Here is a 14,298-nt window from a genome sequence, read left to right on the forward strand (position 1 = left end):
GGACCGAGCCTTGCCAACTGGGGATCCGTGGGGGTTTCCAAAGAACTCCTCCAGGGGCCCCTACTTCCGCACAGCAGACAGCTAGAGGCCCTGACCAAACCCAACAACACTGGGCCTGCTAGGGTAGGATGGGGGCCCTGGACAGGACTGCAGCCCTTGGTGGGGGGAGAGGGCTGGGCAAGTCCAGCCTGATCAAGGCCTGGCATGCCCCTCTCCACTCTGGGTACCTTGCCAGCAACCTGAGAACTACCTAGGGACAGAAAGGAGCCCAAGGATTAAAGATTGCTGGAGCGAGAGTCTAGCTCCAAGCACGGGGCCTCCTCAGGCTCTGTCCACACTTTCGTCAGAGGGACAAGGGAGGCTCTCTCCCCAGCAGCACACGGTGAGGATCACGGTGACAGGAGTGTCCCACTGTGGGTCCCCCAGGCTAGCTGGGCCCAGCCCAGGCTGCCCCACGGATCTGGAGAAGGAGCATCTGGACACTGGGGCTGTTTGGCCCGGCCTGGCAGGGAGCCACACCCTCCGGCTGGCGTTGTCCCCAGCCCTGGCCTCCGGTTCCCCAGGCCCGGGCCCAGGAGGCTCACCCTTGTGCAGCACGGCATTGGCCGGCTTGTTCCCGGCCAAGGACTCCTTGGACAGGTGCTGGTGGCTCTCGGCCAGGCACTCCACCTCCGCCAGGCGGGCGTTGAGGGCCATGGCTGGATGGTTGGGGTCCTGGGTCATGTTGAGGTACGCGGCCCTCCGCAGCTGCTCCTCGATGACCAAGGCCTGCTCCAGCAGCTGGGGGATGACAGGGCATTGGGGTGGCCCCCCTGGATGGCTGCTACCCCTCAGCATCCACCCCAGAACCAGGGAAAAAGGGGAGAGGGACCTTCTGTCACCCACTGCGCATCCTCACCCGACCTGGCGGGACCTCAGAGCTTTTTACCAGCAGGGCTCCCTGTACCCATGTCATCCAGGGCAAGGGACACTCGTGCAATGGGGCCTGGCCTAGAGCCAGGGCCTTGTCGCTCTGCTAATTGACTGACTCCCTGACCCTCTGTGAACAGCCTGGCGCACACGGAGGTATGTGGCAGGGATGCTGCTGTCTAGCACCCCTGTCCCAGGTGCCCCTCTTGGACCCCCATCCCCTCCTGTACCCCTCCACCCACCCACCCAACCCCCTGCTCCAAGCCCCGCCATGCCTGACCTTGAACCTGCGGGCCAGGAACTTATTCTTCATCTCCAGGTAGTTGCCCTTGTGGATCTCAGACTTGAAGGGCTCGTTGAGGATCAGGTACCTGGGGTCGTTCTGGATGTCTTGCCAGCGGGCGTAGCCGTGCCTGGGCCCCGTTAAGGCGAAACCAACACAGGACGAGGGGGTCTAGGCCGGGTTCCCCAGCCTGGAGCCATCAGGGCAGCGCAGCCTGGCTGACCCAGGATACGTGACGATGCCCAAGCCTCCCGCTCTGGCAGATCAGAGCCTCTGCTGCATGGGTGCACAGGGATGCTGAGGATGGTGGTGTCAGTGGGCGTGGATAGGTGCACGCGGAGGCCCCCCGGGCTCACTGCCTCACCCCAACAACAAGAGGCGCTCACTGGGGCGTGGCCTGGAAGGGGTCCCCTCCCCTTCCCCCCTTCCCCTCTCCTCCTTTCTCTCTGCTTCCTGCCCACCGTGCTGTGAGCAGCTTTTCTCCCCCCAGGCTCCTCTGCCATGAGCCCCACCTGGGGCCAGCGGACTGAATCCGCTACGAAGAGGGTCCCAAAATAAACCTCTTCACCCTTAAACTGTGTGCATCACACACTGTGTCTCAGCCACAAGAATGACCAAGTTCAAGGAGGAAGAGAGGTGGTTTTGTTTTGTGTTTTGACTAAGTGGCCCAGACTGGCCTCACACACACGGTGATCCTCCTGCCTCAGTCTCCCCAGTGCTGGAACTACAGGTATGGGACACCACTCTCTCCCTGATAGGAGGAAGAACTTTGGACACGACAGAAGCCGGGTTCCCCAGCCTGGAGCCATCAGGGCAGCGCAGCCTGGCTGACCCAGGATACGTCACGATGCCCGCCAGCAGCCAGTAGTCGTGGCGCCGGTGCCAGATGTCGTAGATCTTCCCCGAGGACACCGCAGCCCGCTCCTCATTCTGCCACAAGGTGTGCAGCTCTGGGGGAGACAGCCAAAGTGAGCAGGAGGCCAGGGCCCCCACCCTGCTTCCGCTCGGAGCAGAGCCTGGGGAAGATAACCCTTCCCTCGCCCGACACAGGCCATCGGCCCATGCCCCAGGCTCATGGCTCAGGTGCTGCTAAACAAGGTCAAAAACTCAGTGGGCTTCTGCTAACCACTCACACTCTAGTATAAACGAGCCACCTGCGCAGACCCCAGGACTCCGTCCGTACCTGTGAAGCCACCGTCCGCAATGTTGAACATGAATTTGAATTTCCCGTTCTTGTCCTCTTTCTTGCCCTCCTCCTCTTCCTCTCTGTCACCATTCTGCTGGGACTCACTGGCCTCCTTCTCGTCAGTCTTGGAGTCATCTGTGGGGGACAGATCACACTCAGTGTCCATCTGGAAGGATACACCCTGTGCAGACAGAGCTCAGGGATGAGGACTCTGAAGGGACAGGACAAAGCACCTCTGTCCCAAACAGGGAGACTAGTTCCCGCCAGCCGGGGACAGAGTCCAAGATCACTGCACCAGTCCAACAAACAGAGGGAGAGGCTGAGGCAGGAGGATCTCCACAAGTTTGGGGCCAGCCTGGGTTATAACTGTGAGCTGACCTGAAGGCACTGTCCTAGAGGTCCATGCAAGGGAGCCCTACTCCTCTGGGCCACCTCTGGGAGCAGCTTGCCCCTCTCCGGGTGGCATCTGTGACCAGGCTTGGGACAGTTTGGGCAGCCTCTGCCAGTTCCAGTGAGAGCCCAGGAGCTGACCAGGGTCCAGGTGGCAGCCCAGAAAGGCCCACAGACATGCAGCAGAGTGCAGAGAAGACCCCCACACCTGGCCCGAAGTCCCCGCTGTCCCCTCTGCTGTGACTGAGGCTGAGGTCCAGCTTGTCCGGGGCCTTCTCCCTCTCGGGCAGTGTCTCCTCTGCAAGACAAGGGGCTGATGGGCTGAGTCCAGCAGGTACATCCTCCCTGCACTCCAGGTCACCCATCCTCCTCCCACACCCAGCCCTGGGGCCACGAAGGCCAGCAACACGGTGGGCCTAGGTGCCTGGCCTCTGTCTCAGACACCAGACACATACGGTGCTAGGGAGGGGGAGGGCTGGAGTGCAGGTCAGCGGCTGAGTGCCTGCCTAGCGTGTGTCAAGCCTGGGCTCCAGCCCATTACTGCAAAAAGCACATAATGATTACATATTCTAGAGAAGGCATCGGAAAGCACTCAGGAGAACAGGGCATGGTGGCCTCTGCATCCCCAGGTATTGGGAAGGCTGAGATAGGAGGATCACTTGAACCCAGGAGTCGAGAGACCCTGTTTCAAAAAAAAAAAGGCTCCCCCAGGGGAGCTCACAAGAAGAAAGGAAATCATCAGATTCCAGAAATGAAGGTGAAATTACAGCTAGAGATACACACGGTGGCATCTGGTGGCCCAGGCAGGGGTTACTGGGCACCGGCATAGGAAGCAGGCCTGATGCTTGGGGCTGGGGTGCCACACCCAGGCGGGACAGAGCCGGGGTTCAGCCAGCACCCCCAGCCACAGTGTGCTGTGAACCAGAGGAAGGAGAAGCAGGAGAGGTCAGCGCCAGGGAAAGGAGGTGCCCGGAGAGGGACATGAGCCCAAGGCACGGGGCCAGCCAGTGAGAGCAGCTCACCAACCAGCCCCAAACCCACCAGCGAGACCACCAGGCCTCGAGTTTCCAGAAACAAAGGGGGAGGGACAGGGCACTACCCAGGGAACAGGGTGTCGGCCCCGGCAAAGGAGAGGCCGCCCGAACCTAGGAAACCAAGGTCCTGTCCACCTCGGGCAAGTCCGCGCAGACAGGAGACCTCAGTCAAGTGTGGAGCTGATAACCCGAGGTCAGGGAGATGCTACGGGAGGTCTGTAGCCAGGCGTGGTGGTAGGCGCCTGTCACTCCCGCACTCAGGAGGCTGGGCAGGAGGTCGCTGCGAGTTCAAGTCTGTCCTGGGCTACACAATGAGTTCAAGGCCAGCCTGAGCTACACAGTGAGACCTTGTCTCAAAGGAGAAAGACCAAAAGGGGAAACAAAATCACTCCAGGGAAAGGAGTAAGGCAAAAAAAAAAAAAAAGGGAAAAGGCCAGATGAAACGTCTAGAAATAAAATACTTGGCTGTTAGCACGTTAACCGCAGATTCTACCTTATCCCTAGGACTTCCCGGCCACTGACCACCACGCCCGAGTGAGTCCAGGACCCTGAACAAGGTACTCACTCCCGCCGCTCTAGCTTGTCACGTGGCACAGCGACCCCGTGCGGCCTGACTCCCCCACACGAGCCCTTAGAGAGCCAGCGTTTTCTCTAAACACGTGCCAAAAACAAAAAGGAGTCAGGGTCTCCGAGAGGGCAGCGCGTCCGCGTGGGAGGCAGGGAACATGGCCCCAGTGGTAACCTCGAGCACCTGAGCTCAGCCAGCGCCGAGGAGCGCTCGGGAATGGCTCTCCCCGTTAGGGGACAACTCGGCTGCCTGCGTCTCAGAAACCCTGGCACGGAGCCCAGCCACACCGAGCCAGGCCTGCGCACACAGGAATACATCATGCAGTCGCACGACATCTGCAGGAAAGATGTAGCCGGGCACGTGGTGCACGCCTGTCATCCCAGCACTTGGAAGGCTGAGGCAGGCAGATCCCTGAGACTAGCCTGGTTACAAAGTTAGTTCAAGGAAATCCTGAACTACTGTAGCAAGACTCTCTCCCAAAACAAACAAACAAGCAAAAGACCTTCAGCCCAGGAAGCCCAATCTCTGCACACAGGACAAGTTAAAGCCCACGAGGAGAGAACCAAGACCCGCCACGGGGACACAGTAATGCCCGAAGCGATGCCAAGGCCAGAGGCCATGTGTGGTGGGCGTGTGGGCCCTGCCTGGCCCCTACCTTTGGGCAGCTGCTCCGGGGAGCCCTGGGCCTTCTCTGCCTCCTCCGGCCGCTCGTCACGGGCTCTGTCCTTGCTGTCCAAACTCTCCTGCTTGTCCTCCCCGTCCACTCTGTCCAGGACAGCGGGCGGGGCCTAGAAAGGGCATGCTCAGGGCTGCAGAGCCTGGGGCCTCAGCAGACACAGGAGGAGGGTGGGGAACAAGGGGGAGCCCGGGACCCTGACTGTGTCCCCTCCTGCAGCCTCAGATGCAGTAGCCAGGATGCCGGGTTTAAGCGGGCCAGGCAAAGCCAGGTAAGGGACCCAGATCCAGCCTCCTCCCACCCCTACGGCAGGCCAGATGCCGGAGACTCCCGTACCTGGGTTTCCAGAGGCTTCTTTGGCTTTGGCAGCCCTGGCTCCTTCTCCTCTACATAGCCCAGTGGGGCATCCAATTTGTCTGAAAGATGGAGGGAAAGGCTCAGTGGGAGAGGAAAAGGCCAGGGCCCAGCGATCCCAGAGCACCCAAGCCAGGCCTCTGACTAGGGCCGTGGTGCATCCTGGCAAAGAGAGGGCTGTCAGGACACAGTTGTGGTCATTCAGCCAGAAGCAGAGAAGTTGGGGCAGGGTCCAGACTGAGCCTGACGCTGGTCTGGTCCCACTTTCCAGCTGGCTGACTCTTTGGCTGAGCAAATACATCATGACCAGGAAAACACATAGAGACAAGTAAAAATGGCCAAAGGCTTGCCATGGTGATGCACACCGGTAACTCCAGCACTCTGGGAGGCTGAGGCAGAACAATCCCGGGCTTGAGTTCAGCCAGGGAAACTAGCAAGACCCTACCTCAAAATTTAAAAATAAAGCAGGAGTCGGGGGACTGGGGATGGAGTTCAGTACAAAAGCCCTGTGTTCAATCCTCAATAACCACAAGAACAAGATAAAATACAAATGCCAGTGGATCTGCAAAGATGTGTCTTCAGATATAAAAATAGCGCATAAGCACAAGAAAAAATAGGCGCTCCAATCCCCAGCCATCGGGGAAACACAGACCACAACCACGGCGAGCCAGCATTTCACAGCAGCCAGAGCCTCAACCCACCGGCAGGAGAGCACGAGGGCCCCTCGGAGGGCCCACAGCTGCCACTCCCAGGGGTGCGCCCGGGGGGAATGGGAACCTGAGCGCACAGCGGTGGGCACAGAGGCTCATCACAGAGCCCTGCAAATCCCCCCAAGTAGACACAACCACGTCCTCCGTCATCGTCGAACGGATCAACAGCACGTGAAACGTCACCTGACCACAGAAGGGATGAAGAACTGATACCCAAGCCAGACGTGTTGGCACACCTGGAGCCCCTGCACTCAGGAGGCTGAGGCAGGAGGGTCACCCCGAGTCCAAGGCCAACCCGGGCTACACAGTGAGTTCAAAGGCAGCCTGGACTACATAGTAACACCCTGCCTCAAAAACAAAAAAAAGTACAGATGGAGCTTCCATGTGGATGGATCTCCCCAGGGGCTCATCAGATCACACAGTGAACAATTCCCCGGCAGACCCTGGGGCTGGGGAGGTCAGCACTGTCAAGAGCTCGGGGCGGGACACAGGAAGCGGCTGCCAATGACCAGGAGCACCGGCTTACTGGAGGGATTAGAATGTTCTGGCTCTGAGATCAGGACTGTGTGGAACTCTGCTGCTGTGTGCAGCTCTGAGAGTTCCTCCTGCTGTGGCTCATGCCTAGATGTCCCCCAAAGTTTCCTGTTGGCAGAGGTGAGGCTTTTTCAGAAGTGGCTAGATCTAGAGTACGTGACGCTGGGATTGATTCACGGTGCAGTGCTAGACTGAAGGGCACCAGGATTAAGAATGTGAGTGCTGCCCGCCCTGAGCAGCCTGGCTGAGATAAAAGGGCAGAAAGACACTGCTGAGGTCCTTAGTCATTCTGCTGTCTCCTTCCCACCACGCACTGCTTCTCCTCTGTGATGCCCCTCTGCCCCGTACCACCTTCCGTGGAGCCAGCCAACTGGACTAAAACCTCTACAAACTGTGGTCCAAATAAACCTTTCCTCCTTTAACTTTGGCATTTTGTCTCAGCAATGAGAAAAGTAACTAAGACAGGATTTGGTGCCAGAGAAATAAGGTTATTGCTGTACGTGACCATGGGGTTCAAGAATTTTTGGGTCTGGCTTGTGGGAAGAGTTTGGAATGGTTCAGAGATGCCAGAGCTGAACACCTGGCTGAACTTGATGGGAGATCCTGGTCCGAGCCCAGAAGATCACAAGGCTGATAGAAATCCTGCCAGTAAAGACCAACAGTGGGAAGTTTCTGCTGGGAAGAAGGACAGCATTGGCTGCTGGACTCCAGACCATGTGTGCTATGCCTTGGCAGAAAGTTTGTCTGCATTTTGCTTGTGTCCAGAGACTTTGCCTGAGACTGAGATTAAGGATGGCAGACTAAGAAATTTCAAGGCAGTCTAATGTACATGCAGTGGTATGGCTACTCCTGGGGGGTGTTGGCAAGCTTTATGTTGAAAATAAAAAGCAAAAACCCCAGCAGAATGACTTAGAATGTTTTAAATTTGGCCAGAAAGGAAACTCCAGTAAACTGGCAGCCTGAAAAGATGGAACACAGGAAAACCTGGTCACTGAAAACACTAGCCAAAGAAAGACAAGTAATTTCAGAAGACAATAGAAAAGACAGCCTCAGGACACCACAAGCACAAACAGGACTGCAGCCTCTGCACCTTCAGAGCTGCAAAGGTGAGAGATGCTTTGAGACAGAACCCCAGAGCACCAGGCTCCAGCGTGGCAGCAGCCTAGGGAAGTTGTTCCTGAGGATTTGGTTCACAGGCACTGGACACTTGCAGCCAAGACAGGAGGAAGGCTGGCCACTACTCAGCTGGAGGGAGACCCCAGCATCATTGACATGGCACTGGTTTTATACGCAAACAGAATGTAACAGTTGTAGGGTCAGGAAGGCTTCCAATGAGATTTCTTAAGGCCTGGGAGGCCAGGCAGCGTGCCTCTGAGAGGGCAGCGTGTGAAGCTGATGGTGCAGAGTTTGGAGAAGCCAGGAAAGTGGATCATCTGAGGAAAACTGCAAGGAGGGAGCAGAGCCGGCCCCAGAGAGAAGCCATGGGAGCCACCACCGCTGGCAGTGGTGATGGGTGGAGCCACCCGAGCCCTTTGGAGTTCACGTTACCACAGATTGCCAGAGCTGCTGGGAGTGGAACTGGGAGATTTAACGTTTGCCCTGCTGAATTTTGGTCTTGCTTTATTCTCATCTCTTGCTATCCCCATTTATAACTTTTGCAATGGAAATATTTATCTTGTGCCATAGAATTTGGAAGAGTCTAAATTTCTTTTCATTTGCACAGGGTCTCACAGCTCAGAGTTTGCCTTAAATCTCAGAGGAGACTTTGGACTTGGACTTTTCAGCAATGCTGAAACTACTAGGACTTTGGCAACTCTTAGACATGGACCAAATGCATTCTGCATGAAGGGATGTGCATGAATCTTTGGGCCAGGGATGGCTTGTGTCTAGATGTTCCCCCAAGCTTCGGGGTCACAGGTGGGGCTTTCTCAGGGATTTAGTGGGTAACACTGGTATTGCCTCATGCTGCAATGCTAGACTCAAGGGCACTATGATTAAGGGTGAGTGTCACCTGCTAGAGACCTCGGCTAAGATGTAAGGGACACATCTGTGGATGTCCCTTGCTTGCTTGGCTACCTTCTGCCTACCATGAACTTCAATGCGTCTGCCATGTGCCTGCCTGCTTTGGAGCTGGACAATTATGGACTGAAACCTCTACAAACTGTGAGCCAAATAAATCTTTCCTCCTTTAACTCTGGGTGGTCTGTATCTTGCCTCAGGAAGACAAAAGGAACTAAGACTTCTTAGAAGAGGAAACTGTGTCATGTGTAAAGAACTGGATCCCAGGGGCTGGGGTTTAGCTCAGTGGCCTGAGTGCCTGCTTGGCAAATGTGACGTCATGAGTTCAATCCCCAGCACCAAAAAAAAAAAAAAAAAGAATTGAATCCCAACACCACTGTCAAAAGAAAACTGCTGTGTACAAAGATGTTTCTGTAGTGGACACTTCCACTTGGGAAGCTGGTTTTGATTTTGGTTTGGTTTGGTTTCTGGTACTGAAGATTCAACCTAGGACCTTCACACTGAGCTTCATCCCCAGCCCCTTTTTATTTTAAGACAAGATCTTGAGTCTCTAAATTACCCTGGCTAAACTGGAACTTGGGATCTCCCTGCTTCAGCCTCCCAGAGTGCAGGAACCCCCATACACAGTGTGCAGAGGACTCAGGGTGACTGTGGCTCAGCCCTCGGGTGATCCAGGTGCCCCCCGCCCATCTGGGTCCCAGACCTGGCAGGCCCAGTGGGGCAGGTGGCAAGTGGGCAGGGCTGGCGGGAACCGGCGTGTTGGGGTCTGAGGAGATGGCTTCACTTGGCTTCTTGACCTCGGGTCCCTCAGGGACCAGGTCCGGGGTGCTGTACTTGCCATTGACGTGCTCGAACTCCTGAACCTGGGGAGAGGCGGGGACCAGGGTGGTGGTGGCTCAGCCCTAAGGGCCAAGGGGCAGCCTGCAGGACCAGAGGTGTCACAATCTTACAGGCAGGGAGGTGAGGGGATGTCCCTGCCCCGGGCTGACCAAGACAGACTGGCGCTGGCCACGAACTCCCCTGCCAGTTCCCCCGCACCCTCCTTAGCCCCGTGACCCGTGGTCCTGCCCTCAGCCCCCTAGAACCCTCACTCCGGGTTGGACCCTGAACAACCTGTGTCCCGAGCCGGGCACTGGGCCTCTGCCCGCTGACCCCAGGGCGGTGCCAGAGCCCATGTGATGTGAGGCTTACTCACCCACCTTCTTCCTAACCAGTGACATGACCCCGATACGCGTGAGCACATGCTGCCTGGACAGCCCTTCCCGGGGCACGCCGTCCGCGAAGGTCTCCGCACCGTCCGCCCCCGGCTCACACAGGTGCCGCATGAAGAGGGACACATAGGCTCTGGGGTGGGGGGACCGGCGCTCAGGGCTCAAAGGCTTGGGGGCAGAAGAACCCCAGAGGAACTCCCGCCTGCCTCCCAGCCGGTCTGCCGGCCCTGTCCCAGCAGAGGACTGAGGGGACCCTCCAACAGGGACCACAGGATGGCTGCCATCATACCAGCTGCTGGGGCCCAGGGCTGGCAGGAGTTTTCTACAAAGCTGCCGTGCCCAGCACCCCACCCCAGGCCTAGGCCACAGCACTCAGGAGGAGCCTCCCAGGGCAGGGGAGGGCTCAGTCCTTACCTGAACTCCTTCTCGCTCTTGCCCCGCAGGTCCCTCACGAGCCAGTGGGAGTTGAAGGCGTCCTGGGGCGGCATGCCCCAGCGCATGATGGCGTTCAGGAAGGCCTTCCGCTGCCGTGCATTGAAGCCCAGCACCTGGGCAAGGTGGTCAGCAGGTGGGTGGACCCGGGTCAGGGACAAGGTGGGCATGGAGAATGTGGGGGTGCAAGAAGAGGAGGGGGGACCTTCAGCCAACCCCCGGACCCACTTCCACCCTCCCATAGATGGCAGGAAAAGGCCACAAGAGATGGGGTGCAGGCGGGCCCCACCTCAATGTTGCCCCCAACTCGAGCAAGAAGAGGCGGCAGGGGTTTGTCCCTGTCACTCTTGAGCTGCCTCCTGGATTGTCGCCGTCCACCTAGGGAGCAGCCCAGCACAAATCCTCAGGGGAGGGCCTGGGCTCCCAACCCCATCACCACCACGTCCCAGGCCAGCAGGACCCCCGGTGGACCCCAGCCCAACCCCACGCGGCCACCAGCAGCTCCCACTGGCTCCTGCAGCAGCAGCACTGACACTCACTCTGGCCCTCCGGCCTCTCCTCGAAGTCCTCGTCCTCGTCTTCGGAGCCAATGGAATACTCAGACTGGTTGTCCGAGAGCTCGTCCTGCCACTCTGCGGGTGCCGGGCACAGGGGCACAGAGTGAGCAGTGCAAGCTGAAGTCACCTCGGCCCCCGCCCTACGTTCCTTTCCCACTGACAGGAAAGCTGGGACCTCAGGGGCGGCACCAGCCCGGCCCGGCCGTGCCCGTGCCGGCGCTCACCCTGGTCCTCCTGGGAGGCGTCGTTGTAGTTGACCTGCTTCCGGATGCGCTTGCCCTTGCCCAGGTTGCGGGCCAGGTCCTCCTGCTGCTGCTCGTAATGGTGCCGCAGCAGCTTCTCCCAGTAGTCAGGGTCTACGTTCTCCTCCTGCTTGATCACCTCCCGCTCAACCTCCTCCTGGGGAGGCCGCAGGCGTGGGGTTAGCAGGGCAGCCTGGCCAGGCAGGCATCCCTGGCTCTGGGGGGGCCTCTGGCCACCTCTGCCAGCTTTGGGGTGCAGGCCTGAATGTGGCCCTGCCCTGCCTTCAGGGCTCCTGCTCCCAAAGGAACTGCTGGTGGACCCTCAGGGTCTGGGACAGTAGCAGGAGCTCGGGGAGGTACAGGGGCCTCCAGGAGGAGCCCTTGTCAGGGAATCGGGGCCAACAGCACGGTGGAGAAGGGAAAAGATGCGGCCGGTGCCAGGCATACTCTGGGAAGGGGACCCTGCCCAGGAGGTGGCTTGAGGTGGACCGGGTCAGGTATGCGGGACCAGCTGGGCAGGACCTGAAATCAGCCCTGGGCAAACTTCTACACGGAGTGGCAGATCCCTGGCATTGCAAAGAGGTGGGGTGAGGAAGCTGGAGCCCAGGCAGGAGGCCACAGCTGGCGTCCCAAAGGCCTCAATGGGTCTGGAGGTTACAACTCCTTCAGTACGATCTCAACCAGAGGGCACCCGCGGGGCCTGGCATGAGGGGGTGGGGTTTGTGGGGTGGGCGGTGCCACAATGAGGGTGGGGCCATGACAAGGGGTAAGGTGCAGGGGCGGGGCCACCGCTAGGGGGCGGGGACACCGCAAGGGATTCTGGGGACCTTACCACGCCATCCTCCTCGCGCACCACGTACTGCGCCACCTTGAAGGAGCTCAGATACTCATTCATATTCTGCAGCTCCGTGTCGTCTGTAGCATCCTGGTTCCTATCCAGCAGCTTAGAGATGGCCGCATCGTCATAGTGGATCACACTGCTGTCCTCCACGTCCTTGTTGTCACCTGAGGGGTGGAGTTTGGAGTGGGGACACAGAGGCAGGGTGATCAGGTCCCGCTCCCAGCAGTGGCCCTTCCTGGTCCCCTCTGGCCAGGGAACAACGCAACCAAACATGGGCTCAGCAATGCGCTTGGTCACAACACCCGAGTGGGGTGGCAGGAACCTGTTGGTCTCCTAGAGCAGCCCTACCTGGTGGGGTGCTACCGTGCTTCTTCTTGGCACTGGCGGCCAGGGCGCCACCCTTGGAGGACTGCATGTCAGGAACGGGTGTAACAGGCCTCTGGCCCTGGGACATCATGCCTGGAGGGCAGAGCAGGAGGCTGCTGGTCGGAGCAGAGGGCTGCACGGGGGCAGGCAGCAGGCAAACCTCCCACCAGGCCCCACTCGGGCAAACCCTGGAAGGAGACACGGCAGGGAACAGGAGGGACTGCGGTGGGGCCTGTGGGACCACCCGGGCCCTGCTGCGCCCCACGGGAGGGAGGAGGCCCACCCTCCACGTCGTCCTTGAAGAGCTCCTCCGTGCCGAACTTGAGGATGTCGTCCAGCTCCTGCTTGGTCATGGAGCCTGACTTGGAGCCCAGGCCGGGCCGCACCACCAGGTGGGTCAGCATCATCTTGCGCTTGGCCACCTGCGTGATGCGCTCCTCCACTGACGCCCGAGTCACAAAGCGGTAGATCATCACCTTCTTGTTCTGCCCGATGCGGTGGGCACGGCTGAAGGCCTAAGGAAGACGATGAGGGCTCTGGGCACAGGGCCGGGTGCCATGGGGTGCGGGGCTGGCAGCGCACCGGGAGGCAGGCGTGCCGGGTCTGCAGGAGGCTGGGTGCAGCAGCAGCCTCATGTCTCTGACGGGGCTGCGCCTCCCCGTGTGTCAGGATCTAATGCCCACAGGGACAGGAGCGGACACACAGCCGCCTTCTGAGGCCGCGAGGCCTGGGAACAGCCCTGGGCAGTGTGATGACAGCTGCATGGGGCCCCGGCCTGAGGGGACCCTGTGCCTGCGACCGTGTGCAGGTGTGCCTGAGACACAAGTGAGAAGCCCGGCCAAGAGGGCACAAGCACGGGAGCTGAGGGAGAAGCTGCTGACCTGGATGTCATTGTGCGGGTTCCAGTCCGAGTCATAGATGATGACCGTGTCTGCTGTGGCCAGGTTGATGCCCAGGCCACCCGCCCGGGTGGACAAGAGGAAGCAGAACTGCTGGGCCCCTGGGGCTGGGGAGAGAGGCCAACAGATGGGGTCAGAGAGCAGGAGCAGGGGCTGGTGGGTGATGGGCGCAGGCAGGGGGACAGCAGGGTGCGGACTGCGGCGTGAGTCCCTAGCAGAGGACAGTTCTGAAACCCATCACTGATGGGCAGGCACCCACACTCAGGAGGCCAGGAGCCCACATGAGGCTGTGCAGCCCCCAGAGGTGCCCTGAGTCCCGGTCCAGGGGGAGGAAGCCACACACTGCCCAGAGCCACCTGTCACTGGGGTTTATCTAGTGATGTCAGCTAGACCTCAGAGCCAGCTTCATTCAGTGACAGAGGTGACATTTTTCTCCCCCACCTGCTTTTCTTCTTGTCCACTTCTAATTCTGCTCAGAGCAGTGGTACTTGCTGGGCCTCCTAGTACTCCAGTGGACCACCAAAAGTCCCTCGGGGGTAAATCCTTTTAGCATTTAAAGCTAGGGCTCTGCTCCCCTCAGCTCTTAGCAGAGCAGTTAATGGATTACCAGGTGGGTCCCTGTGAGAACCCCCAACAGTGAGATACCATTGAATCTGTCGATCGCCTCCTGCCGCAGACCCCCAGTGATGCCGCCATCAATCCTCTCGTACTTGTAGCCCTCATACTCCAGGAAGTCCTCCAGAAGGTCCAGCATCTTGGTCATCTGCAAGGGAGAGAACATATGAGAGGTGCCAGGAGCCCCATGGGACATGGACAGGGACCCACTGCAGTGGGGAGGAGACAGCAGCCCACTGAGGGTAAAGGTAAGTGGAACCCAGGCAGGGCTACAGCAGGACTCGGTGGGGAATGGGGCCTCCGACCTCACACCGGGCAGCCCATCCACCCACCTCAGCCTCTCAGAGTGAGTCCCGGCTCCTCGCCTGCACTCAAGACTCTGCCGGCCCAGTGCTCCCTTCCTCCCCCAGTCCATCCCAGCCCCGGGTCTCTTCCTGGAATACCCAGCCCTTACTGCCCATCAGCTCTTCTG

At 59.2% G+C, this 14,298-nt stretch overlaps 1 protein-coding gene across 7 annotated transcripts in view; it reads right to left on the reverse strand.

The window, feature by feature from the left end:
• Chd5 (chromodomain helicase DNA binding protein 5) overlaps positions 1 to 14,298 on the reverse strand; it is a 49,157-nt gene that overhangs the window by 3,257 nt on the left and 31,602 nt on the right. For 5 of the 7 annotated variants that reach the window (XR_010042876.1, XM_063235374.1, XM_063235369.1 and 2 more), the window contains exons 21-38: positions 13,857 to 13,974; positions 13,194 to 13,318; positions 12,596 to 12,827; positions 12,295 to 12,405; positions 11,938 to 12,110; positions 11,088 to 11,262; positions 10,846 to 10,938; positions 10,596 to 10,684; positions 10,289 to 10,422; positions 9,863 to 10,007; positions 9,367 to 9,526; positions 5,383 to 5,462; positions 5,026 to 5,158; positions 2,977 to 3,081; positions 2,376 to 2,513; positions 2,034 to 2,142; positions 1,190 to 1,322; positions 585 to 780 (exon numbers count right to left, since the gene is read on the reverse strand). Coding sequence is in view for 6 of the 7 variants with exons in the window: in XM_063235374.1 (XP_063091444.1) it covers positions 585 to 780; positions 1,190 to 1,322; positions 2,034 to 2,142; positions 2,376 to 2,513; positions 2,977 to 3,081; positions 5,026 to 5,158; positions 5,383 to 5,462; positions 9,367 to 9,526; positions 9,863 to 10,007; positions 10,289 to 10,422; positions 10,596 to 10,684; positions 10,846 to 10,938; positions 11,088 to 11,262; positions 11,938 to 12,110; positions 12,295 to 12,405; positions 12,596 to 12,827; positions 13,194 to 13,318; positions 13,857 to 13,974 (2,449 nt within the window). In the remaining variant the exon portion in view is untranslated. The remainder of the gene's footprint in view (positions 1 to 584; positions 781 to 1,189; positions 1,323 to 2,033; positions 2,143 to 2,375; positions 2,514 to 2,976; positions 3,082 to 5,025; positions 5,159 to 5,382; positions 5,463 to 9,366; positions 9,527 to 9,862; positions 10,008 to 10,288; positions 10,423 to 10,595; positions 10,685 to 10,845; positions 10,939 to 11,087; positions 11,263 to 11,937; positions 12,111 to 12,294; positions 12,406 to 12,595; positions 12,828 to 13,193; positions 13,319 to 13,856; positions 13,975 to 14,298) is intronic. The other 2 variants (XM_063235370.1, XM_063235372.1) reach the window with 1 other exon arrangement.

Source organism: Cavia porcellus, unplaced genomic scaffold (genome assembly GCF_034190915.1).
Source record: "Cavia porcellus strain 051 isolate PalLab524CR breed Dunkin Hartley unplaced genomic scaffold, mCavPor4.1 scaffold_25, whole genome shotgun sequence".
Lineage (NCBI taxonomy): Eukaryota > Metazoa > Chordata > Mammalia > Rodentia > Caviidae > Cavia > Cavia porcellus.